Source organism: Chelonia mydas, chromosome 9 (genome assembly GCF_015237465.2).
Source record: "Chelonia mydas isolate rCheMyd1 chromosome 9, rCheMyd1.pri.v2, whole genome shotgun sequence".
NCBI lineage: Eukaryota > Metazoa > Chordata > Testudines > Cheloniidae > Chelonia > Chelonia mydas.
Window position 1 is genome coordinate 32,102,575 of NC_057855.1, and position 27,588 is coordinate 32,130,162.

The window sequence follows — 27,588 nt, forward strand, 5'->3', positions numbered from 1 at the left end:
GGGTTTTGGGATTCATCTGAGAGTTCTACAAAATAGAAAAAATTCTTCTCTCCGAGGGTGTTAAAGCTCACTCCCTGCAAGTACAAGCTGCCTCCACGGCATCCTTATCTGACATCCCTCTACAGGACAACTACAGGGCAGCCACCTAGAGTTCTGTCCACACATTCATGACATGCTATTTTGTAGCTCATGCCTTGGCTGCTGATGCAGCAGTAGGATCGGCAGTACTGCAAGCATCTTTTCTACTGGCTTGCACTTACCTTTAGTCTGAACACTGCTTATCAATCACCCACATGTGGAATATACTTAGGTACCATCACTCAAAGTGGAGGTTGCTTACTGTAACTAGAGGTTCTTCGAGATGTGTGGTCCCTATCAGTATTCCATTACCTGCCCTCCATCTCCTCTGCTTTGGATCCGGGTTGGACTTGTGGTAAAAAGGAGAGGAGAGGCGTCGTCCCGTACCCCCTTTTACCATCAGTCAGGAGCACGGGGAGAGCTACTGCACATTTGTGGGTCAGACACTGCTTTGAAGAATTTCCAGACTCTGTTTTGTGGCGTACACGCATACCCATTTGTAGAAGATAGATAGGGATCACACATCTTGAAGAACCTCCAGTTACAGTAAGTAATCTCCACTTGTACAGACAGATCCCTAGAATCATCACAAGGATATACAGCCCCAGGCATGAGGCAGGAGGTTCTGGAAGTTGCAGGGAGTCCTTGAAACAAAAGGGAATGGGAGGGTGGCACACAGGGAACTTGTGGGGGTGGAATGAAGGGATGCAAAGAACCCTGGTGTGTGCAATAAGCTAGACCTATGCAAGCTACAAAGTGTGTGAACAGCTCCCCATCCCAATTCAGTAGGCATGTTATAGGCCATCAGCTCACGGAAGGCCTCAAACAGGTTTTCTCCTACCAGCATGCTGTACTAAAAACCTGCCTGTGCAACAACTATTTTTATTTGTAGCTGGCTACATAGGAGCTACCCACACTTGTAATTTAAGTCCATGGTTTATTAGCAGTGGCACATCTCTTGAACACTACATATCCAACTCAATTTTGATGAAACTTGCCATTACCATCTTGTCCAAATACTTGGTTTTTAAGTGATAGTGTCAGTCACTGATTGAGGCTGTGATTGGATCATAAGGATCAGGTGCTGTCAGTTGAAGACCAGCATATAGCATAATACTTCTGCAATAACTTAGATAAATTATTTTTTAAAATATCAACTAACAAGATGAGAATAGGTAAACAACACTTATGTATATGCTTTGTTCTCTGAGTGGTTGCACAGGTCTATTCCACTCAGGGGTATGTTCAAGAAAAGGACACATTTCCAGAGATCTGCACCTGAAGCAGCATTTGAGGGAGCAGGCACTGAGGCTCAGCTTAGTCCCGGGCCTTCAACAGATCATTCAGCCTCTTGGACTGCTAGGGAGGCTGTAATGGTCCCTGACAGATGCATGGACTTAGATTCTTCTCCTCTGAAAAGGAGGACTTGGTCTTTCTCTTCATGGCTTCCCCAAAAGAGGGCCCATAAAACAGACCCGAGCCACTTCAGCGTGAAGTACTCTTCCTCCTTGTCATGGTGTATGCACACCCCATTCCCCTTTGGGGCGGGGCAGGGTGGTGATATCACCACAGTTAGTCTCCCTGGCAGCCCTTGGGGCGGCCACAGTACAGTCCAGAGGCTGAGGTTACAGCCTAATGGCCAGAGTGAATATGGTGGCCCTCAGACATAGGGCAGCACAGCCAAATGGCTAGAGTCAATATGGTGGGGAAAGGGGGGTGACGGCCTGGGTGGGGGGCCCCGGGTCCGCCTGACTCCACCGGGCCCCGATCTCACTCAGGTGAGACATACCACTCACTCACCCTCCCTGGGTCACTTCCTACCGTAGTTCCAGAAGCTGCTGTCCGTGGGGCATCAGGGTCTCCGAGCTCTTCAGCATGGAGATCCTCCGGGGATCCTTGGGTTCCAGGCCTCCAATCCGGCTCACACGGTGTCTGGTTCTTGTAGGCAAGGGCTGTGGCAGCTCTTCAGCTGGAACTTCAGCCAAAGGTCCTTCCCCTCCAGCAGTTAGCCTAGAATGAGCTGGGCTGCTCCCTTTTATACTTAGGCAGCAGTTGGCGCATGCTCAGCCTGAGGGGTGGGACGTCCATCGCCCATAGTGTGGGGTTAACCCTTTCTTCTCCAGTGTGGGGCATGCATATCCCCTCGCACTCCTCTTTGAAGAATGACACGGAATATCACCAGAACTCCTCAGGTACTCAAGGGAGAGCTGAGCCATCAACCGTTATCCTTGGGGAACATATCAGTACCATGCTGTTGACTCTTGTACTGTCTGTGGGATGTCTATTGAGTCTGGTACCCATGGACACTGTTCCAGCACCAGCTTTATCAGTACCAAGCATAGGCGCCAACTTCCCCTCTGCCCAGTGCGTGCTCGACACCCTGCCCCTGCACTCCTCTCGCCCAATCCCCATTCCACTGCTTCCCCAAAGTCCCTATCCCGTCAAGTTCTTCACCATGTCCAGGGCCTAAATTCAGCTGGACTCCATTGGAGAAGAGCTCTGGTAAATATTTTCAAACCCGTGGGAGTTCTGGCGCCTCCTGTGGGATTGGAGCCCCACGGGTCCATTCCACCACAGGGCTAAAGCTTCAAGGTCCTGCAGCTGAAGCCCGCAGCCCCAGATGGGTGGGGGACGGGCTCCAGGAAGTAATCTCTCAGAATTTAAGCCCTGACCATGTCCATTTCGTCTGTCTCGTTGATTGTGTGGGACTCATGCAGAACAAAGGAAAGTTGTCATTAGTTCCAAGACAGAAAAGTAAGTTCATTGAAGGCCTAATCAATTCAACTAAATTGATGGCTTTTCTCCCTCAAGACAGGTTTCAGGTGATTGTCCTGTTGAGCCCATCTCTCAAGTCTTGCCCCATCACCACGGTTCAGATATGTTTAAGTCTACTAGGCCATATGACTTCATGTGCTTAAGTGACCCTGCTTGTCATGCTAAGCCTGCACATCATTCAGGGATGGCTGATTGTAGTCTATCTACTGAAGAAACTGTCCTTGGACAAGTTGATCAACGTTCTTTCTGTGGTCCCTAGAGCGGTGAATGTGGAGGCGTACCATTTGCTTGCCCCCTTCCAACCAAGAGGATGTTACTGACCTCTCTCTGATAGGATGGGGTGTGCAACCACGGGATTTGCAAACCCAAGCTTTGTGGATGAAGCAAGAAAGCAGCTCTTCATATCAGTGTTCTGGAGCTTTGAACAGTTCACAACATCTGCTGTGCTTTTGATCGTCACATCAGTGGCCCAGATACTCATTGACTATACATCTGCAATGTACTGTTTGAACAAACAGAGGGAGCACAGTGCACTAAGCTCTGTTGGAAAGTGATTAAACTCTGGCACTTTTGCATTAAGGAAGACATAGCTCCATTACTGCTCATTTACCTGGCTCCTGAATCAACTGGCCAACCATCTCAGCAGGAGTTTCTCCTTGAATTATGAATGGTCCCTAAAGAACAATGTGTTGAGGACCATATTCAAGGCCTAGAGGATTCCGTCAGTCAACATTTGTTTGCAACAAAAGACAACAGGAATTGTTGTCAGTTTTGTTCTCAAGCAGTTCACAGTTCAGGCTCAATGACTGATGCCTTTCTGCTGAGATGCGGAGTGGCACTCATGTATTTCCCCCCCTATTCCGCTCATCCCTCAGGTCAGGTCAGATTGAAACAAGATTGTGCCAAGATAATGCTCAGTGAACCAGTATGGTCAAGATTGTGGTGCTTCTCAGATCTTCACAGACTCTTCAACCCCCATGACCTCTGTATTTTCTTCCAGACCTGCTGTCCCAGCAGCAAAGAGAGATGTGGCTCTGAGATCCAAGCAGCCTGCACTTCATGGCATGGCTTTTGAGTGGGTAGATCAAGTGGGAAAAGACTGTTTCATGGCAGTTCAGGAAATACTTATTAGTAGAAAGCAATCCACTAGGAAGCGTTTCTCGATCTGGTTCACTAGTCTGAGAATTTAGTGAGCAGGTGATATGATCCAGGATATTTTAGAGTATCTGCTTCACCTTAAATCCTTGGGTCTTTTTCTGAGTTCGCTGAGAGTCCGCTTAGCTCCATTCTCGGCAATCCTTCCTCCCATTCAAGGGAAGTCATTTTTTTTCAAACCTCATGATTGTTACATTTTTAAAAGGCATTTGTTCACATTTTTCCTCCTGTAAAAGACACACTTTTGGACCTTAACACTGTACTAGTGGCCCTGATGGGTCCTCCCTTTGAGCATTTGGCAACCTGTTCTTTGCCTTATCTCTGTCAAAAGATATCCTTTCTCATTGCAGTTATATCACTCAAAAGAATGGGTGAGCTTCAGGCTGATGGCAGGTCCTCCATGTACCTAATTATTCAAAGATAAAGTAGGCTTGAGGTCACGTCATCAGTTTTTAATTAAGTAGTGTGGGCATTTCATTTGACCCAGATAATATGCCTGTCTGTTTTTTCCCCAAAGTTGTACTCAAATGAAGATGAAGAGTACATCATACTTTGGATGCAAGGCAAGCACTGGCCTTTTGACTGAACAGCACTAAGCCCTCTAGTTTATTTCCTCAGCTCTTTGTCTCTTTTGCTGACAGAATGAAACGTCAGGTAATTTCAACACAAACCATTTCCAAATGGATTATTTCCTGCATTAGCCATCCACTGCAGGGACTGTTGGCCCATTCAACAGGGGCTCAAGCTACCTTGGTAGCATTTTTGTGGGATATTCCCATATTACTGGACATCTGTAGGACACTGGTTCTCTGGGCATCTCTCCACTCACCATTGCACCATCACAACTTCTTCAGGATCTGATGCAAACTTTGGGAAAGCAATCCTACACTCACTATTTAAGTAGATTCTGAGTTCCACTTCCAAACAGCACTGCTTGTGAGTCACCTGAATGGAATACACGTGCAGCCGCTCAAATTAAAAATTATTACACCTTCAAGAGGTGGTTCACATGTGTATTCCATGACCTGTCCCCTCTGCCTTGGTGTCTTGAAACATGTTTCATTTCAAAGGAACTGAGAGGGCTCAGAGCAACACCACCCTTTATATAGCCTTGGGAGGAGCCAGAAGAGTTCCAGTGTGCATGCACTGCCCCATCGGGTACTGCTGCCAGAAAGATCTCTTATTCCAGCGTGCTGGGTGTGCATACACCTGAGTGAAATACACATGTGAATCACATCTTGAAGAACAACAGTTACAGTGCTTGTAAGTAAACCCCACCCGCCCCCCATTTGTGTATGTTCTGGTTAAATTTTGTCGTTGAAAGTTTTCATGGAAGAAATGTGGTTTAAATGAGGTACAGAAAGGGAGGAGGTTCTGAGCATCAGGGAGTCATGGAAGAATGAGCAAGGGCAAGTGAGTAAAGGAAACAAAATAACCATTTGGGAGGGAGATTTGGGAAATGCTTAGATAGCAGGAGCTGGGAGTAGTGGGAAATGATTATGGAGGTCTAAACAGAGGAGTGTACAGCCTTGCAGTTGAAGATAGAATGTTTGAACATGGTGGCGAAGGAGACGGGGAAGCCAGTGAAGGAATATGAGGAAGAGTGACTTAAACAACATGCAAGCAGGATGGTTTTTACAAATAGCATTTTGTATAGCCTAGAAGAGGATGAAATGAGATGGTAAGAGGTCAGAATTGAAGACATTGATCTTGACATGGGTAGGAATTTTAATTTGAAGATGAAGAGGGAAGGGAACTTTTAGTGAAGACATAAGGATGAAGGCTTTGGCATTATCCTGGCTACAACTTGGCAAAGGAGGAGACAAATCATATGACACTGAGGTTGTGAGCCTGGGAAAAGGATGGTGTTGTCTGTCAGTTTATGGAAAAACCCAGAAGAGAGGGAAGATGAGAGATTCAAAAATCTGTTTTTGTTATGGTTAGTTTGAGATGATGGCTATGTATCAAGGAGGTGATGTGAAGGAGCCATTCAGAGATTCAAGACGCAAACAGAAACAAAAAAATTAGAGGTAGCAAGAGAAATTTGAGATTTGTCATCTTAACGATAACTAAAACTGTGGAAATGGATGAAGTCACCTAATGCGAAAGTATAGAGGGAGAAGAAGATAGGGCATATGGACGAAGACAGAACCCTGAGGGACTCTGATGGAACAGGAAAAGGGGGAAGCAAAATGCATGATTCATGAGATAGGAAGAGAACTAGGAGAGTGCAGAATTGTAAAAATCCAGGGAGGAGAGCAAGTGGAAGATGATGGGAGTAGCCAGCTGAGGTTAAAGTGGTTGATACCTTGAGGAGGTCAACTCCGGTGATGATGCCCTTAAGGCTGAGAAGGAGGAAGTTGTTAGTGACATGAGTTAGAGCAGTTTCATTGGCATGGAGAGGTGGAAGCTGGATTACAGGGTATACAGAAGAGAGTTACAGCAGAGAAAGTCAAGACAGTTGGTGGACATAGTCAAGAACCTTAGATCCAAAGGGAGATGGGCAATAGAAAGATAAGTGGGTCAAAGGGATTTTAGAATAAAGTATGTTACAGCATACTCAAAGGCTGAAGGAAAAGAATCAAGGTGGTGGAGAGAAAGGTTTAGGACTGGTTTCATTAGCCATAGGGAAAGTGGATATATAATATCAGTAGGTCACCTAGAACACTATAGAGATTCAGATGTTGTTTGGTGGGAACAGAGATTTGGCCTCTGCATGCTCTTGGGGGGCGGGGGTGGGGAACAGTTTTTCAAAATTCTGGTATATGCACTTTGCCTGGACACCTGTGGGCACATACAGGAACTTGCCCCAATGATCTACTAAAGTCTGTATCACCATTCCGCATTAATCCTTCCTGTCAGTATACTCATGGGCTTATTAAGACAGAGGGATGGAGCAAATTGGGCACATTGGGTTTCAGTTGTTTAAATGCTTCTGTGATCTGATAGCTTGTCAGTCATAGAGTATGCATTGACATGCAAACCTCCATGACAGGAGTACCAGTTTTGGACTTTCCGTCACCACATTGGTGCCCAACACACAACTATTTGGTGATGGTTTGCAATGGGAACTACCACTCTTGCATTGTGAACATAGTCCTCATCCTGGTAAGGTGACACTACAATGACAGCACTAGCCCATTGTAAGTATACAGAAAAATCATCCAGGTGTGGGTCTATTTTTGTAGGCACACCCATGAGTTTAACTTTTTGTATTAAAGTATGTGGCAGCCGGTGGGTTTCTCTTTTTTGTGGAGACAAGAGGATATTATTTCAGGAAGTATGTAAGTTAATACGTAACTTTTAAGGTAGGTAAAAATCTGGGGCCTGGTGAGTTGACAGTGTCTCGTTAAAAGACCTTGACCTTTTGTGAGGGTATGTTTACAAAGTACAAGAAAAAGAAGAAACTCACATATTTCAAAATTTGACATAAGAAAGAGGTCACTAAAGCATTACTCATAGCTTACTGTTTAAGGGAATAATTTAGAATTCTGTTTTTTTATCACTTTTCTTTAGGTAACATTTCAGTAATTGCATTACCAGTTTCCAGCACCAATTCCCCAGCTAAGATTTTGCCAAAAACCTTGGGACCAATAAACGTGAATGTTGGACCCCAAATGGTAAGTACTCTAACTCTGGGCAACTATATGACTGACTTTCTGTTTACTTAACATAAAAAGGTTAATAGTGAAAGTACAAACTACAACTGCAGCTTCTCCTCCAGCTATAAATGCCGTTGAATAGACATAAGTGCTTCCCCTTGTATCCACAGGTAATGAAGTAGGAACAGTGTTCTTGGCACTCTACCATAACACCACTCCCAGGAGAGATTCTGTATGGGCATACCTACATGTTCTAGAGTGAGTGGAGGCTCCTTGTGCAAAAATATACAGCTACACCTATTACATGACATTTATCCTTTAATCAAAATTATATTGAAAAAAACATTTTTGCCCTCCAGAATGTTGCCGCTGCTGTTGAATATTTTTGTGTGATACATTCCCTCCACACAAGAGATGAGAGAGTACCTGGATTCTGTTATGTGCCTAGAGTTTCAACTTATTGTTATATCTATATAACAATATATCGCTGCTAAAAATGGTCTGCTGTTGTCTATACTAGCTAAGCAGTGTACGGCACTGGTTCAGGAGGATCCATTTTGAGAACTATTTCCAGCAATAGATCAATTTCTTAATGGATAGGACAGTAGTAGTCTTGCATGCATAAACTAGATGTTGTAGTAAACTATTGCTTGGAATACATGATGACTTTGGCCCATATACAACATCCATCCAAGGCGTTTTACAGTAATTTGTTGTAATGGTTTGTAGTTTGCAAAACCCATAGTCTCAAGTGGTTTCTGTCCAAGTTGGACAGGAAACCACAAGCACTATAGCTAGTCCTCCCAACTTTATTTCCCAGTGTACAGCGTCTTGCATTTGGTATTAGCTAAAAGCCTTGCTTCTAGAGTAGTACTGTGCATTGTGGAATTGGCGTTTCAGAAGTTCCTGAAAACACCGGTAAAATGAACTTTGTAAGACATGCACTATAATGATGCTCTAGAATGTTTTTACCAAAAACAGTGTTGCTAGGTGGATGCCATAAGTGATTGCAAAGAAAAAGAATGAGAGAGAATCACCAAGTTCATACAATCACTCTGAGTGTGTGCATATGATTGTTTTTGTTTTTTGCAAAAATGTAACCTGTGATTCACAACTATTGGCCACTGGTTTAGTTCCATCAGTGATAGCAATAGTGAAAGCTGTAACATAGAAATGGAAATTAGACATTTTTACCGCCCTGTCATCTCCCTCATCTGAGCACACACATTCTCTCCAGGGTTAGACAACACAGTGGTGAAAACTCCTGACCTGCCTGAGTCCTGTCATGCTACAGCTTTCTCTGTTGCTACCACAAGTGCTGAATTATTATTTCTGTTGTTGACAGTTCATACAGCCCCTGCCTCTTAAAAAACGTGTACATGTGTGTGGGAGGGTGGAGTGGGGGGCTGGAAATTACATCAGCCTCTAAGTATAAATTCTAATAAATGTTTGGTGTGTGTTTACTTATCAGGAGCAACCCATTTCTGCAGAGTAGAGTAAACTGAACAATTGAGTAGTCTTAAGGGATACTGTCAAGTTAAAAACCATACTTCTGTCTGAATTATTTTATCTATTGTTAGAAGGAACACCTGAGATTACTATAGCTTGAAAGATATTGGACAGAAAATGACTGTTCATTATTTTGACAGTTTTAGACTTCACTGGGGCTATTCATGTGAATAGAGTTAAACACACACGGCCCAATCCTGCAAACTTACCTACTTTATCAATATGAGAGTTCTTTGTGTAGAGATAATTTAAATATAAATTTTTTCTATAGGCAGCTCTTCTTTTTTGTTGTGAGTTTTTTCTCACATTAACAGGAGAAAGAGAAACTTTTTTTAAAAAAATAGATAGGAAAACATGGTTGCATAATGACAACATATGATAGGGGAATCCAGCGGCAGGTTTAGGAATAATTTCAAACTCTAAACTCAACTTAAATCTGGTCCTTTTTAAGAGGCATGTAGGAGGGTTTCTTTGAAATACTCCCCATCTATTTTGGCAGATGCAAACTGCCCAGTGATCCAGTTTTGGGTAGCTAAGGTCTTCTATGAATCTAAATGTCCAGTTAACAGTCAAATGTAAGGCAACCTATGGACACACTCCTACTAAATTTTATATGACCTATTTCTTCACTGACCTCTTATTTTAGAAAAAGAGAAACTATTAGTTTATCATCAATTACACTTGATCTGTGGCGGTTTTAATTTGACACTAGGTTGGATCTTTGTTTATCTCCTCCTCTTACTGCTTTTAGGAAGACGAGCATGCATTCAGTCATACAGAGCACACATTCATGACATCAGCAGTAAATTTAATGGGCAAAGCCAGGACAAACTGTTGGAGATAGAAAACTGGCTGCTGCTACTGCTTCCGCCATAATCAGACTCAGGGCTTGTCTACATTTGAAACCCAAAAGGGTTTTTCCCCAAAAGTCTTTCTTTGAAGACCCACAAAGTGAATAGTGGGCATAACCGTATTATTTTGTCAACCAATTAGGCCTACTTTCTGCCACAGCAATTTTGATTCACTGGTTTCTGGTTCCACACTTTTCTTATTTACCAAGCATGGTCCTTGAGTTAAATCAATAGGCCTTTTTGTTTGGACTAATTCAGTCTTTCTATTCCTCTTTCATACCTTTTCCCATCAACATTTGTTATTTTAGGTTATTGTGACATCTTATGAACCTTCATGTACTTTTTACAGTTGAGCCTTACATTTAGAGTAAATTTGTAGGCCCAATTATCACAACACCCATGACTATGCTGTCTGAGCACATTCCAACACCTCAGCAACGTGACTAACATCTTAATGTGTAATATGTAGTTCTTTTCTCTCTTCCTCCCCTCTCGGGAAAACTGCATGTACATCTTTTAAAACTTACATTTAAAAAATTAATATATGCTATGTATTTTTACTAGCAAGGGCCAGATTGAAGAAAATGCACCAGCTTTGAATGGAAGCTGGTGTTATTTGTGGTGGTTCTTAGATCTTGTGGGAGTTCATAGAATCATAGGGTTAGAAGGGACTGCAAGGGTCATCTAATCTAACCCCCAACATCCCATCTTGGACAGGCCCCTAAGAAAGGTGTGCCTCTTGCATAAATGAGCTTTACTTTTGCAGTAGACAACTCTATTGTGTCCAAGGAGTGGAGTTGCTGACTACAGTTCTTGTCCCAGAGCGTAGGCGATCTCTGAAGGTATCCAGGCCCCAGAACATTAAGGCACCTTTAACGTAAGGCCCAAGATCTTGAATTTGATGTAATATTCTGTGTGGAGCGAGCATAGTAAATGGAAGCTTGTAAAATGTGCTTGTGAAAGCCTATGTTACTGCGGAGACATGCTACTGATATTGTATTAATTGCAGTTTCCTGAGGGCTGGTGGTTTCATGCCTCACTATATTGAATTGCTGTACTCCAGATGGGACATGACAAAGATGTGTATTACTGAGGCCAGGTCATTGTCCGTCAGGATGGGATGCAGTGCCCTAACCAGCCATAGGTGGTAGAAAGCATTGCTTGCAGTGGCTGTTATATGAGAGCTTATATGAGGAATCCAAGAGTGCTCTTAAACTGTGTTCTGACTTAACCAGTTGTGGACAGATGTTTGATGATACTCCGTATGAGTTTCATTTTTATCACATCATTTACAAGTGACCAAAATTATGCATAATATTCAGAATTTAACTTCTATAGAGGGAGAATTCTTCTTGCATAGTATCTCTCCATATGTATTGTTGTCCTCACCTGAGTGATCAGCAATTTCAGGGCCTTTCAGCTGGTAGTTACCGTTGGTGGAGAGAAACTTATGTTACAGAGTCAGGAATGGTGATATTTATTTACACTATGTAGGTGTTCTTGTCTACACTATGCACATGAGTCTTGTTATTCTTAAAGTAAAATGCACCCAATCACTCACAGGTAACTCCGTAAACCCTAACTCAGTCCACCATGAGCAGCCACCAATAATAGGTGCCTTCACTGGTGTTCTCCAAGATCTTCATGTATCCTCTCAATTGCCATGAAACCTCCCCTCCTGGCTGTCCTATCACTTTTCAAACAGTAGCCAGAAGAGCAGCATCTGATTCACCATCAGCAGATTAATCACCCTGCTATCTGTGAATCTAGTATTACTACAGTATTATAGAATTTTGTTTGCCTTTTTCCTAACTGTTTTGCTGTACTAAATTGTTTCACCTGCTTGGTTTCTTGTAATGTAGAGCAAATAGGAATGTGCCCATTTTCTTCTGCCCGGATTACTTGTATTACCTTAGACTGAAATTCATAAAGTACTTGTGTTTTTAAAGTCACTCTGACTCTTACTCTTCCTCCTCCACAACATAAAACTGGGTATTTGCTTGCCCCCATACCTATCAACAAATGTTGCTCCCTCTCTGCAGGTACCTTCTTCCACATTATTGGTGTATAAAATGGGTCTTACATGTAATATTGAAACATATGGCATCGCTAGTTGACTTCACGCAAAAATAACCTTTGCCTTTTGCTAGCCAACTTCTTACCTTATCTATCTGCTAGGGTGACCAGACAGCAAGGCTGAAAAATCAGGACGGGGGTAGGGGGTAATAGGAGCCTATATAAGATAAAGCCCTATAAAATATTGGGACTGTCTCTATAAAATCAGGACATCTGGTTACCCTACTATCTGCTGACATGGTAACTCAATTTTTTGAGATAGTTCATAAAACCTGAGTTCACAGTTAAATCCCTCTAGCTTTTTGTCACAATCAAAAATTCAAGCAAGCTTGAAGAGGAGGTTATTGTCTACCTTGTTAACTCTTCTATGTTTTCATGAGACTTTTTAAAAGCAAAATTTAATGTTAAACTTTGTGATTCTGCCTCCACCCTTTTAATAAAATTACAAACCCCACCCCTATAGCTTTTGGAAAGAGATGGGTGATCATGGAGATATTTCTTCTGCAAACTGAAACGTCTATTCCCTTGAGGGTGATTATCTTCCACCGTCTTCAGTAACATGCTCTGTCAAGCACAGCACCGAGCTAACTAAAATTATCCAATAATGCAACAGTTTACATGTAAAGATATTGATGATGATAAAGAAAAATCTATATGATGAAGCTATTTCTTTAAGCAATATTTTCTTATAAATAGAATAGACTCAGAACTTAATTTTAACTGAACATATGCTAAGAAAAGAGTAAACACATCAGTTCACATCATGGAGAAAAGCCATTAAAACATCCCTTTAGTAGCAAATGAATACTGTTGAGATAAAATCATAAATTTAGAAAATGTTTCCCTAGCTGCTATAGTAGTAACATCTTACACAGTTAAGGAAAAAAACAGAATACTAACATTTTGATGTAATTCACACCATTACGGAACTTTTAGCATTTTAGTCAGCATAGACAGTGATGAGGGCCCTATAAATATCGGCATAGCAAAGCAACATAGATCTGTTTTTGTGTCTGTCTGAGGGCAAAAGAGACTTAGGCACCTAAGTTCCACAGACTTTCAGTTACACTTAGTCTCCTGAATGTCTAAGTCACTTCTGAAAGTAGGATTTAGGCACTTTTGCAAATTTTACCCTCAATCTATAAGAGTCAAGAAATAAAATGTTACAGAGTCTGGGTTACAAATACTTCAGGGATATCATTCATTTTATTTGTTGGTTAATGGGGTTTGTTTGTTTGTTGTCAGTTTTGGGTGGGAGAATTCTGCAGGGATTGGTTCTTGGCCCTACACTATTTAACATTTTTTATCAATGACCTGGAAAAAAAAAAACCATCACTGATAAAATTTGTAGATTACACAAAAATTGGGGGAAATGGTAAATAATGAAGAGCACACATCAGTGATAGAGAGCCATCTGGTAAGCCAGGTGCAAACAAGCAAAATGAGTTTAATACAGCCAACCAGAGTTATAGAGTCATTGAGTTAAGGCCAGAAGGTACCCCCAGATCATCTAGTCTGGTCTCCTGTATATCACAGGCCAACACCCACGCACAAAACCCAACAACTGAATTAGACCAAAGTATTACAGCCCTTAGGAGACTAACCTATTATGTGCCACAGGCAAAGCATAGGAGGGACCAAGATGCCCCACTGCCCAAGTGCAATGTCAAGGATTTGATTAAGCGAGAGATACCCAGATGATCTGGCAAGTGACCTGCACTCACATGATTCAGAGGAGGCAAAAAAACCCCACTGTCACAGCCAATCTGACCTGGGGCAATTCCTTCCTAACCCCACCTATGTCAGTCAGTTAGACTTTTAGCATGTGAACAGGAATCATCCAGCCAAGTACCTGAGAGAATGTTGAGTATCACCTGAGTTCACTGGCTTACCCGGCCCAGTGTCCTATCTCCAACTGTGGTCATTTCTGATGCTTCATAGGAAGGTGAAGGGAAAGAAAACAACAAACCACCACCACCACCACCCACAATGCAGTAGGGTCAGAGGGAAAATTCCATCCTGGATGCTGCAGGTGGTCAGCTGAAGCCCTGAAGCATGAGATTTTAGGAATGTGTAAGGAGATACATCTGGGAACAACAAATGTAAGCTATATTTACTGGATATGGGGCTCTATCTTGGGAAGCAGTGACTCTGAAAAAGACCTGAAAAGTCATGGTGGATTATCAACTAACGTGAGTTCCAAATGCAGTGCTTTGACAAAAGGGCTAATGCAATCCTGGAATGTAGAAACAGGGGAATGTGGAATAGGAGTAGGGAAGTCACATTACCTCTTTGTCTGGCACTTGCAATTGCTACTGGAATACTGAGGCTCATTCTGGTATCCACAATTCAAGAAGGACATTGATAAATTGGGAGGAAAAGTCATGAGTGTGTTTTAAAGGATTGAAAAACATACCTTATAGATAGACTATAAAAGCTGAATCCGTTTATCTCAATAAAAGATTAAAGGATGACTTGATTACAATCTACAAGCACCTACATGAAGAACAAATTTTGATAATGGCTCTTCAGTCTGGCAGACAAAGATATAGCAAGATCCAGTGGCTGAAAGTTGAAGCTGTACGAATTTAGACTGGAAATAAGGTAAACAGTGGGGGTGATTAACCATTGGAACAAATTACCAAGGAGTGTGGTGAATTCTCCATCACTGGCAATTTTTAAATCAAGATTACATGTTTTTCTAAAAGATATGCTGCAGTTCAAATAGGAATTAAGTCAGGAAAGTCCTATGGCCTGTGTTATACATAGATGATCACACTGTTCCCTTCCCAATGCACAGTCAATCTGTGGAACTCCTTGCCAGGGGATGTGGTGAAGGCCAAGACCATAACAGGATACAAAAAAGAACTAGATAAATTCATGGAGGATAGGTCCATCAATGGCTATTAGCCAGGGTGGGAAGGAATGGTGTCTCTAGCCTCTGTTTGCCAAAAGCTAAGAATGGGCGACAGGGGATGGATCACTTGATGATTACATGTTCTGTTCATTCCGTCTGGGGCACTTGGCACTGGCCACTGTCGGAAGACAGGATACTGGGCTAGATGGACCTTTAGTCTGACCCAGAAGGGCCATTCTTATGTTCTTCCTTTATCTATTTAAAAAATTTCTCCTGGCCTTTGAAACTTTTTTTAAACAAAACATAAACCTTGAGTCAAATCTACCTGAGTGTCCCTTTTCAAATTAATAATAAAATATTTGTTCTGGTACATTTGTTTCAGAGATAGAAGGCAGTGTGGGCTGGTAGATGGAGAACGAGTCAGGCGATCTGGGTTCTGGTTTCCCAGCATAGTCACTAGCCTGCTGTGTGACTTGAGGCCAGTTAGTTTCCCTTTCTGTGCCTCAGTTTCTCCTTTCGTAAAATGAGGATAATGCTGTTCTCCTTTCTTTCGTAAAGCATTGAGATCTATGAACTAAAAGTGTTGTATAAGAGCTAAGTATTATTACTGTTTGTTTTCTCCTTTTTATTGGCCAAAACCTGTGATTCCAATGGAAAGAACTGGTTTTGAAGACTGACTTAGGGTTACAAGCCATATATAGAGAGAGAGAGAGAAGCAGGAGCTATAGCATTCCTCATGGACTTTAAAGGCCAAATCCTTACTCAGTTAACTCACCTCACCTGAAATAAGCAGGACAATTCACAGGAAGAAGGTGAATAGGATTTGGCTCCAGATCTGTACTATTGGTGGTCTCTGTCAGTTGCCTGTTTAACCTTATCAATTAGGAATTTTCTAAATTTATTTATAATAATTTTCAAACAGTTATCTCTCAATAGGACATTACTGGGAATTGTTACTGGGTTCTAAGAGATTCCCACCTAAACTTTTTGGCTTCTGGAAACTGATACAGCAGTGAAGCGCTTGCTTAACTTTAGGCATTGAATAGTCTCACTGTCTGTGTAGGTACCTTCTAAATGACTGAATGAGACTACTATTATACTTAAAGCTACACATATCCTTAAGTGTTTTGCTGAACTGGGGCCAACGTGTACTTGAAATTCAGTTTCTTTTGTAGGTGTCCAGTGTCCCCTGTTTAAGAATTCTACAGTCCTAAGGAGTTGAGGAGAGACTCAATTAGTTGATGATGGGTGTTTCTTTTTTCTGGATTAAAGTCTACATGTAAAATCCACAGAACTAATCTAAATTCACTCTTGGATCTCAAAATTTGGGGTGGGAGTGGAATAACCACACAAACATGTACCCTAAATACAGTTCTGATTGTACTGTGGTCCACAACTTTTGTTGTTTCTTGTTTGTATTGCAATGAAAACAAAAAGTGTTACTTAAGTAAGAAGAGCAAATTATCATTCTAGCCATTGGAACTATGCATCTTTTAGTAAGATATCTTCAAATCTGGATTCTGGATTCCACTTCCCAGGTCTGTAAGAGCTGTACACTGTACAAGTATTTCTTATTTTTTTTATAGCCAGGTATCATAGTGACACAACAGGTGATGTGTCCAGCAGCACATATCAGCACAGAAACAAAGGACCAACATGCCTATCCTTCAGGTCAGAGGTTAGGTACCACAGTGCAGTTGCTGCAGGTGAACAGAAGATGGGACATAAAATGCCAAAGAGGAAGTGGTAGGCAAATATATCCCATTCTTCTCCAGCCTAGACAAGAAAGTCTTTTTTAAAGAACCAGGGGAGCAAAGAGTTGATTCAGAAAAAAAAACTGCTGTCAAAGGGGCTAAAGTATTAAATCTGTGGCTTAAAATATTTTTAAAGTACTATTGCAGCTAGATGTTTAGTAATTTTTGGCCACTTAGTCACAGATTTGTTCACAATATTTAAATTCAGGATAAATGATGGTTCATTGAAGCTCCAAAGCTCCATCCACAACCCATGACACTAAAATAAAATGTCATTCATATTAGTGTGAAGATCTTTATAATATCCTCACCCCTCTTCTTTTGTGTGGTTTTTGATCAGGAGTAAAATACTTAAAGATGGTATTTAAATCTCTACCATTGGTCTTCAGAGTTAACACATCATTGCGATTAATGGGACCAGTCCACACTTCTCACAGAGCTATTGTTTCATCTTGTCTTCACACTCAGGCAAAACTCACAATATTAATTTATATCGGCTTTATATTTGAACTTTGCGGCCATAATGGCTAGCAACAAATTTTTTTAGAAATGTTAGATTCTGGAGCAAAAGGTGGAAACCAGCACAGAAAGGTGCAAACTAGATCAGCCACCACAAAGTGGCCCTGTTAAATCTTCTGGGCTCTGGTAAACCTGCTGAGGCAATATAGTCTGATGTGGCAGTTGTCAAATCCGCTTTGGAGCCTCGCCAGGAGGACTTAGGTAAACCTAAGAAGGACAGGAAAGTAGAAGTTGGCTCTGACCTCGTGTAGGAGCTACCCATCTGTACTGTGACTTCTTGCTCTCCCTCTCTGCCCTTCCTACTCAGTTCTGGGGGTAGTGCTCCTTCATTGTGTGGAACATGCACAGGTACCCACTGCTCACAACACTGAGCTGGCTACAAACTTTTATTGAGTGCTTCTCCTGGAACTGAAGAGTGATATGGTGAGGATCCTTTGGAGAACCAAGCAGTCATAAAAGTAGGGAGTTGGATGACTCTTCACATACAGCATCTATCCAAAGCACCCCTGATCTAGCACCCACAGCAGTAGCATCCTGTGTCCCTCCAATATCATTCTACCCACAGTAACATCTACTTGGCTGCTGCTTACTGTACCCCAATCCCACAGTCCTCTGCAGCCAGAGAAGATCGTGGAACATGATTGCTAAGGATTGGAATTTTTGAGAGAAGAAAGAGCAGCTGCTTTTGGGTTGTGGGAGGAGAAAGATTTAATAAGTTTGGTAGCCAGGAACTTCTTTAGTTATAGTATCTGCTGTGCTACTGGCTTGTTTTATGGCTTTGAAGAAGTGACTTCACTTTCAGTTCCCATTTGTAAAATGAAGATAATACATACACCATCCCTTGGAAGTAATTGGATGAGGATTAGTTAGTTTGTACTGGGTCTTGAAGAGATTGTTAGCCAATATACATATGTAAGGCATAGTAAAACCAAATTTAATAGGCATGAGATGCATGCTTTTAATATAATATACATTATATATATGGCTGTTGGGAAGTTATGTTATCTGAATGTATTACACTCTTCCCACGATTCTGTTCACCCATGGCAAGGATCCCACAACATTGCAAAGCTGAAGTCCGCTTTGGCATTAAAAAATAGGAAACTCGTCAAAACAAAGCTACATGAATATTATGTACCAATTTAATAACTCCTCAACACTTGGCATTTAGTATTCAAAACGAGTTATGGGAAAGTAAAGGGATGTACCAAGGTCAAAGCTGGCACAAACCATCAGGGACGAGTGATATAAGTTACACTGACAGAAGCGCTGGTGTGGTCAGCAGGAGAGATTCGACATAGCTACTGCCGCACGTGGAGATGGTTTTATTATGTCAATGGGAGAGCTCTCTCCTACCGGCATAGAGCAGCTACACAAATGATCTTACAGCTGCATCGATTCAGCTGTGCCACTGCAAGCTCACTAAACTTTGTCAGGGGTGGCCAACCTGAGCCTGAGAAGGAGCCAGAATTTACCAATGTACATTGCCAAAGAGACACAGTAATACGTCAGCTTCCCCCCACCCCCACCCCCGCACTCCCAGCGCCTCCCAGCGACCAAGGAATCCTCATGGTAGTCTTTGCAAGCAGTTTACTGCAACTGAAGGATTTTGGGGGGCAGTGAGCCAGACAACCACGTCTGTCTGCACTTCACTCCTTGTCCCCAACCAGCCCCAAACTGGTTCGTATCCCACCGTTGCCACCAGTTGTCACGGAGTCCCCGGGCGATGCTCGGGACCTGCTCCCTACAAAGTCAGTCAGGACTCTGGGGGAGTCTCCTCTCTCTGAGCAGACTGTCTCCAGGCAAAAAGCTCACACAGCTTCCACCTTCCTGGGTCTGACCTTGGAGCATTCAGCCTCCTCTGCCCCTCCGTGCGCTTCCCACAGCGAGTCCTCACAGGTGGAGTCCTGGGGAAGCCAGAGGGTCCTGCACCCCAATTTCGCAGTCAGACGTGACTCTCAAACAGCCAGTAAAAAAGAGTTTTATTAGATGACATGAACATGGTCTAAAACAGAGCTTGTAGGTACAGAAAACAGGACCCCTCGACCAGCAGCCCCACAGATCAGCACCTCCTCCTCCCTCCCCGCACCTCCCTATCAGCTGTTTCATGGTGTGCAGGAGGCTCGGGGGAGGAGCGAGGGCACAGCAGGATCAGGGGAGGGGGTGGAGTGGGGGCAGGGCCTGTGGCAGAGCCAGGGGTTAAGCAGTGAGCACCCCGCAGCACATTGGAAAGTTGGTGCCTGTAGCTCCAGCACCGGAGTCGGTGCCTATACAAGGAGCTGCATATTAACTTCTGAAGAGCCGCATGTGGCTCTGGAGCCACAGGTTGGCCACCCCTGCTTTAAGTGATGTGTAAAGAGTTGTGTAGCTTATAAAATCATACTATAAATACAATTAGTTGAAATGTGTATCTTTGAAGCATACCTCCTGTGTAAGGTGAACATTCTGTGAGATAAGAATTGCTTCCCAGAAGGAGAGTATGTTTGTCTCTTTTTCGTATTGTTCTCTTCTGTTTTTAGACAATAAATTTGGCTAAATTCGGTCTCTTGAACATTTTTAATACTGAACCGTGAATGTAGTCAAACAAATGGCTACCCTTTTAGTCAGTAATGTATTATATATGTGTTCATTATTTTACCGAGTATCAGAGGGGTAGCCGTGTTAGTCTGTATCCACAAAAACAGCGAGGAGACTAACAGATTTATTCAGGCATAAGCTTTTGTGGGTAAAAAATCCACTTTTTCAGATGCATGGAGTCTTTAAGGTGCCCCTGGACTCCTAATTATTTTACCGATTTCTATTGTAATTCACCTGAACGTATGAGACTTATCGACACTGAACAGTCATAATCTAGGTCTTCACTAGGAAAAAGGAGTCTTTTTAACCCATGTTAAAATCCTAGTGAAGGTAAGGGTATGGCTACACTGGAAACTTCAAAGCGCTGTTGTGGGAGCGCTCCCACGGCAGTGCTTTGAAGTGTGAGTGTGGTCATGTGTGAGTGCTGGGAGAGAGGTCGTCCCCCCCCCCCCCCTCCTGGTAATCCACCTCTACGAGGGGATTAGCTCCGAGTGCTGGGAGCGTGGCTCCCAGCTCTTGGAGCCTGTTTACACTAGCTCTTTAAAGTGCTCTGACTTGCTGCGCTCAGGGCGGTGATTTTTCACGCCCCTGAGCCAGCAAGTTAGAGCACTAGAAAATGTAAGTGTAGCCAAGCCCTAAGAGAGTTGTAGTTTTAACAAATTTTAGCTGGTTGAGGTAAACACTAGCGGTTTAGCTTGACCTGCTAAAATATGTGAATACTACAGACTACCTAGTCTATACTAAGACTTTACCTTGTGGCCATTACAATGGGTTAGCTAAAACATGGTAAGAACACACCTTTTTTTCCCAGTGTGGACAAGCCTTTCCTGATGCACTGTACAAGTGCCCTCTGATTGCTTAATTACAATAGTTTGTAAATGGTCCTTGCTGTTGGCAGACTTTAAAATCAACACCCCTTTAAGGCATATTGTACTGGAATAGGAGAGACTGGGAATGAAATATAAGGCATATTAAGTGATAGGGTATCTACCAGGGAAATTAACCAGCATAACTACAGCAATATAATTATACTGCTATAGTTATATGGATATAACTGCCTATTTAGCTACTCTTATTCCAGAATAAGAGTACCTTTTTGCAGTTTAGTTTATGCTGGCAATTATATAACTATACCAGTATAGCTATAGACAAGCCCATATAGAGTTAATAGCTTTGCTGTTATATTTTGGCAGTCTGGGTTAATAGGACAGCAAGATTATTACTTTGCAACAGAAAATGATACAATTCAGAATGATTTTTTTTTAAAGGAAAACTTTGATTCTACATACTGTAAAAAAAATGTAGATACTAAAATAACAATCAGGGATTTTTTTGTGCTGTGTTGGTCCCAGGATATTGGAGAGAAAAGGTGGGTGAAGTAATATCTTTTATTGGACCAACTTCTGATGGTGAGAGAAACAAACTTACACAGAGCTCTTCAGATCTTGGAAACTAACTCAAGATATTACCTCACCCACCTTGTCTCTCTAGTGTCCCTGATTATGACAGTTTGCAGCTTTGACACTGAAGGGAGTAGAACAATTCATTGTCAGTCGTAAAAACCTGACTAGATCCCATCTGTAATGGCTAGGCCAAACAGTGTTAATCAGTTTGGGGCCCTGCTACGTTTATAGGTTTGACCTTTTAAAAAAATGCATTCTGTGACCTGCTTTATTGTCTGTTTACTCTAGAGGGCACTAGAGTACAACAAGTAAAGGCCATAATGACCCATCTTTTGTAACATTCAAGTGGTTTGCACATTCTAAATATAATTTACTAGTTGTCATAGTAATGCTATGATGAGATTATAGTTATACAAGTCTCTTTATGGTGTGTTAGTATTATGACTTAAAGGAAAACTCAATCTCTTCAGCTTAGGCTAGTAATGTGAAAGCTTAGAGGGGATGAAGTGCAACTCAACATGAGCAAACTGCAAAGCAAACTGAAAATAATATTTTAAATTATAATTGGCATGTGAGAGTCATGCTGGGTGGGGCCAACTTGCTGAAAAGTTATATCATTTGTAGCACTGCAGCAGATCAGTATAAGAAGAGGTGGTTAAAATCTTCAATGCTGGTTTAACAATTGGACAAAACTTCTAATATTTTAACATTTAATCAAAATGTTTAGCTTATAAACTCTGAATATGTTACATTGTTTTCATCCAGTTTCAATATTGGTTTAACTGTTTAAAAAAACTCAACTAAATCAACTAACTAAGCACTGCTTAATTTCTACCATTAAGGTTTTCTGATTCTTAAGTCAGTATTAAAGTAAACTGATAATGGATATTCCATCTTTTAGTGTTCACCTACATTCTACAGATACAACCATCTTGGGGGATCTCTTATTCCCAACACAGTTACAACACAGTTAAGTCAATCAGGCTCCGATAATATCAAACTGTCCAAATACCTTGGCTTGTGCTGTTTCTCCCATTTCCAAAAGCATCTCTTTTCAAACTGGCCACTACCTGCATTAGGAACAGAAATGTGAATTGTATTTTTAAGAGAAACCAAACATGGCTGTAGGAAGTATTGGCAGTGTTTCTTAAGAAATTTTAAAATGACACTAAGGTGAGGGGGGAAAAATGGAAGGAGTATACTCTAAATATTATGTTGTAACCCATTAGAATAAATACCCTAGGCCACATGAACAGTATAGGTAGCTGATGAATATATATTCAGGTTTTAATACATTAAACAGTAGAAGAGGGAATACAATACATCCTAAAGCTTAATACATGTGGTGTTCAAAACATAACTAAAATGTCATTCCTTAGATGTCACAAAGCCCAACAATCAAACAAAATAAGCATCTTGAAAGAGCTTTTTCATGGAAAGTTTATCACGGGAGTCTTGCTGGAATAAAGTGAAATGTTGGAGTAAAATCAATCTTACACTGTTATCTTCCTTTGTTATAAAATGGTACATGATGATGAAATCCAGTTGTGTGCTAGCCAGTGAACTATGGCAGTATTTTGTGCCAACAAACACCTTGACATTTCAGTGGCTTGCAAGCCTGAGCAGAGTATGGTAATTTTATGCTAACTAATGTTTATTACAACTAAAAGCAGAAGCAAGTAGTGAAGGACTCAAACCCAGAGAATGTTTGAGTGCACTTCTGAAAATAATTACTATAACAATCTGGCTGCATTGCAAGCAAACAACTTGTAGAACTGATTTGGCATCAGTTCTGCAATAAGTTAACAGTTAAATTTATTCACAGTCTCCTTGACTGCACTATTCTAAAATATCTTCACTACCCGTCTTGTTTTACATCTTGAAGTTTTATCTGCTTACTATTATAAGTCACAGATGCTCTGAAATTCATGACTGAATTTGCATTGTTTTAAGCAGTGTTAAGAAGTAAAAAATCTGGGTTTGTTTTATAAATAAACTAAAGAATGGTTCTTCTTCAAGTGTTTCTGCATATTTCCACTTATGGGTGCTGTGCCACCTTGTACAGCCTTACGGTAAAAACCTCTTTTAGCAGTGTCAGCTAGAGCGCTACCATGCCCTCCACCCTTCAGTATCATGACACACTGAAGGCGAAACTATAAAGGGGGTGGAGCTCCCTCACTACCCTAGTTTCTTCCATCTGCATGCCTGGGCAGATGTGAACTGCTCTGGTTTCTTTGGAGTCTCTTTTCTACTTAGAAATAGTGTTAGCTCATTTTCAGTATAGTTAGTTCATGAATTCAGATTTCTCCAGGCTTCGGGTTATGGAGGAACTGAGGAAACAGAAGAAGCTGGATTCAAGAGGCTGTCTTCTCTGCATCTGACAACCACATGTGGTGCCTCAAGTGCCTGGGAGAAAGATGCTCACCTTCTGGGTGTTCTGTTTGCCAAACTTTCACACCCAGGATAGGGAGATTCGCTTGCAGCTCCTCCTCCTAAAAGAAGACCTCGTAGCTAGACCATCTAGACCTGGTCAGGACTCAGATCCTAGGTGTAAGAGATCAGTCTCTCTGCCCCTGTGGCTGCCAATGGCTCCAAACAACTGAAGGGTTCCAAGAAGCCACTACCCCTGTTGGTGTTGGACTTGGTTCCTGCGCCTCACTCAGTCAATCCCCTGAGGCTCCAGATGTTTAAATGGAGGCCCATGTGGTCAGATCTGACAGCTTCATTTCTGGAAGAGAGGTTGAGAGACAGTTCAGCACTGATGCCATACCTTGTTCCTCCCACCTATTCAACCCAAATGGAATCCCTGGAGGTGCAGGACCATTACCAGTTCTGATTTCCACTTCCGGTGCTAGAAAGATGGAATTGCTCAGTGGGTCAGAATCAATGCCTTCAGTTCCTTCTGTCATAGCATCGAAGAAAAGGAGGCTTAGAGCCAAAATGGCCAATATTAGTAGTGCTGGTTCCTGTGCATCAGACCTGTCCGATCCATCTGATTCTGACAAAACTGCTACAGTTCCAAAGCAGAGGTCCATTCCATCTTCAGTTACAAGGGATACAGACCTGTGTCTAATGTTGCATTGTGATTTTTGGATCTTCTTTCAGTTCTGGGGTCAGTTCTGAAGAGCTCTGTCACTGTGACAGACAAGGTTTACCTTCCAGCTCTGATTGCTTCATCATTTCTGGATGGGAAGATTAGGGTTTCCAAAAGGAGACATATTTACCCAGTTCCAAGTTCATCTTCCTTGTCCTCTGTTAAGAAGAATAGACCACAAAACATTGGGCGTTTTCCCCTGGACCACCCTTTGCTTCCTCTGCCTTGGATACCTACAGGATCTCCATAAAGCGCTGGATTTCCATTCTTCCCTTTGGATCCACTGTTACATTCTGTTTTGGATGTACAGTGGTAACTCTAGCAGGAAGAAGATGGAGGAAGAATACAGAAGTCTGTAGCTTGCTTTGTACCACCCAATGGCCTGCCTCCTGCAGGCACCAAATCCTACTTGCTGGGGTGACTGGCAATCATGGGACCTAGGGCCTTATTGGGGTGGGGTTTGGCCAATACTGGATTTAAGAGATTTAAATAAATACATTTGAAAGTTTTGGTTCTGCATGTTATCTCTGGCCACCATAACCCCTTTGCTGTCAGTTATGTATTGGTTTGCAACCGCCGATCTAAAGAATGCATATTTGCACATCTCATTCATCAAAATCATCACAAGTATCTCTGATTCATAGTGGCTTGTCGCCACTATCCATACACGGTGCTCCCATTTGGCCTTTCCACGGCACCCAGAATTTTTACAAACTGTGTTTCTGTGGTAGCAGTCATCTGAGGAATCAGGCTATTTATGTTTACTTTTATTTAGACAACTGGCTACTCGAGGCTCTCTTGCACGAAGAGCTGTTAAACCATATTGGCTTCAAGAATAAATTCTTTTCAGACTTTGGGCTCTTTCTTAATTGCCCAGAGAAAATCCTCTGCCCCTCATAAAGGATTCCCTTTGTAGGTGCCATACTGGACTCTGTGGAAGTCAGAGCTTGTCTACCAGAGAATAGATTTATCAAGATTAGTCAGTACCATTATAGATTGACAGTGTCCCACCCAGAAGGTTTAAAATTCTTCCTGGGTCTCATGGTGGCTACTATTTACATAATCCATTTTGCCCATCTAAGGTTGAGACATTTACAACACTGGATGTCTCAGGTTTAGAGACTAAATCAGAACAACCTTCAGTCATTGATCACCATGCCTCAGAATGTCATAGTCTCCCTCCACTGATGGTCAGTCGAGACGAACGTGCTCAGAGGTGCACAGTTCAATCCTACAAGTCCATCCTGTACAGTGACTTCAGACACATCAACAAAGGGTTAGGGAGGACATCTGAATCATTTGACAGTTCAAGGGCACTGGCCCCCTCAGGAGGGATCCCTGCATATCAATGTACTGGAATTAAGACCTGTTCATCTGGTTCTCAAATCATTCCTCCCCTACCTGCAAGGGAGTGTTGTACAGGTTGTGACAGAAAATACATCAGTGATGTATTACATCAAGCTGTGGTAGAGATCATCCTCGAATTGAGGGATTGCCGATGATGATGATGATATCAACAAGCAGGGGCGGCCCACTCTGCTCTTCTGTCCACAGAGGCAATAAGTCTATGTGATTGGTGTGTTTGTCATGACATTTTATCCTGTGGCCCTGCACCTAGTAGGGGAGAACAGTATCGTCATGAACTGTCTTAGCAGAGACAGCTCCCAGATGCACAAATGGTCTGTAAAGGATCAGTTGGTTCAGACTATATTCTCCAGCTGGGGTCAGTCAAAGGTTGACCTGTTCACAACAAGGGTCAACAGAATATGTTGCCTCTCTGTTCCAGAGCAAGCAGAGACCGACAATCCCTGTCAGATGCCTTCCTTTTGCATTGGAGGAAGGGCTTGATGAATGTGTTTCCTTTCTTCCCATTGATTTAAAAGAAAGATATATCAGGACAGCGCAAGGATGATACTCATTGCCCCGACTTGGCCATATCAGCAGTGGTCATTACCAGTCTCCTTCAGCTGTCCAGCAGAGTCTTCACATATCTTCCCCTGCCGTCAACTCTCCTGTCCAAGCAGGAGGGCAGGATCTTTCATATGGATCCACAGTCTCTTCACCTGATGACATGAGTGATTGGACTTGAGCAGTCTGCTCTTGAGCAGTCGCATTCTTCATCTGTGCAGGATGTACTAATTAACTCACAAAAGCAATCTACTAGAATTTGTTACTATCTAAAGTGGTCTGGATTTCAAACTTGGATGAAGGGACAATCTGGCTCTCCTGTATCTGCTTCCATTTCTTGTGTTTTTGAATACTTAATGTACTTAAAGCATGAGAAGGAGGGGGCTCAGACACAGACCAACAGATACTGCTAGCAAGAATCTTTTGGCTTTCTGGCACATGGACCCCCACAGTGTACTACAGATAGGGGGCACGCATTTTGAAGAACTGCAGTTACTAGAAGAGAAGTAACCTTTCTTTTTTAAATACTTTCCCAGAGTTCTTAGTATAAGGATAAATGACTGACTTGGCACTTTAACGGTAATCATTTAGTTTCCTTTTCTTTGTTACCTAGAGAACTAGGACTTGGAGCTTGACCCGAGGGCAGATGCCTGGTGACATGGTGGGCTAATGTAGGAAGAATAGCCCAGGGAAGGAGTAAGAGGACTGACCAGATAACCCCTGGGTTCGAACCCAGGGTAGAGGGGGGGACTGGGTTCCCCTGTACTCTCAATGGGAAGACTAGCAGGAAGACTCCAGACACAATTGCCAGAGAGACTCTTAGGCCTGGCCCAAGGCTATCAACATCCTGTGAGGTCCTGAGACTATTGGTGAAAACCCTGGTTTACCCCAAAAGTGGTGAGAGTGACTGAGTCAGAGGGTCAAGTCACAAGGAAAAAGGGGATCACTAGCAGACCTGTGCAGCAAGACTGCAGAGAAGAAAACCCTGCAACACCTTACCTAGCCACAAGGTGGCATGCCAGCTGATGAGTCCCTTTGCCACAGTGACCTTAGATGAATTGCTTAATCTCTCTATGCCTCGGTTTCCTTATCTGTAAATCAGGAATAATGGTTCTTACAAACCTTTGTAAAGTATTTGTAAAGGGGGTCGTCCATTATGGACCTGGTTTTGACCAACAGGGCTGAAATAGTTGTGAAGGTGGTCTGAAACTTGGGAGGAAGTGATCATGATCTGATAGAATTCAATATTCTATGAAAGAAGGACATGAGAACAGCAAAACAAGGACATTGGACTTCAGAAAGATGGATTTCAACAGACTCATAGAAATAATAGGCATGGTCCCATGGAAAGATCAAGGTCAAAGGGGGCTGGCAGTTCTTAAAAGTATAATACTAGAGGCTCAATATCAAGCTATTCCGATGCAAAGGAA

At 42.3% G+C, this 27,588-nt stretch overlaps 1 protein-coding gene and 1 long non-coding RNA gene across 20 annotated transcripts in view; one reads left to right on the forward strand and one right to left on the reverse strand.

The window, feature by feature from the left end:
- Nucleotides 1-27,588, forward strand: part of TFDP2 (transcription factor Dp-2) — a 259,198-nt gene that overhangs the window by 177,085 nt on the left and 54,525 nt on the right. For all 19 annotated transcript variants that reach the window (XM_043522835.1, XM_043522837.1, XM_037909188.2 and 16 more), the window contains one exon: nucleotides 7,525-7,628. In XM_043522835.1, coding sequence (XP_043378770.1) covers nucleotides 7,525-7,628 — 104 coding nt within the window. The remainder of the gene's footprint in view (nucleotides 1-7,524; nucleotides 7,629-27,588) is intronic.
- The window catches only part of LOC114018257, a 110,112-nt gene that overhangs the window by 5,847 nt on the left and 76,677 nt on the right, over nucleotides 1-27,588 (reverse strand). The window contains exon 4 of the long non-coding RNA XR_005226825.2: nucleotides 22,169-22,226. This is a non-coding gene — a long non-coding RNA (uncharacterized LOC114018257). The remainder of the gene's footprint in view (nucleotides 1-22,168; nucleotides 22,227-27,588) is intronic.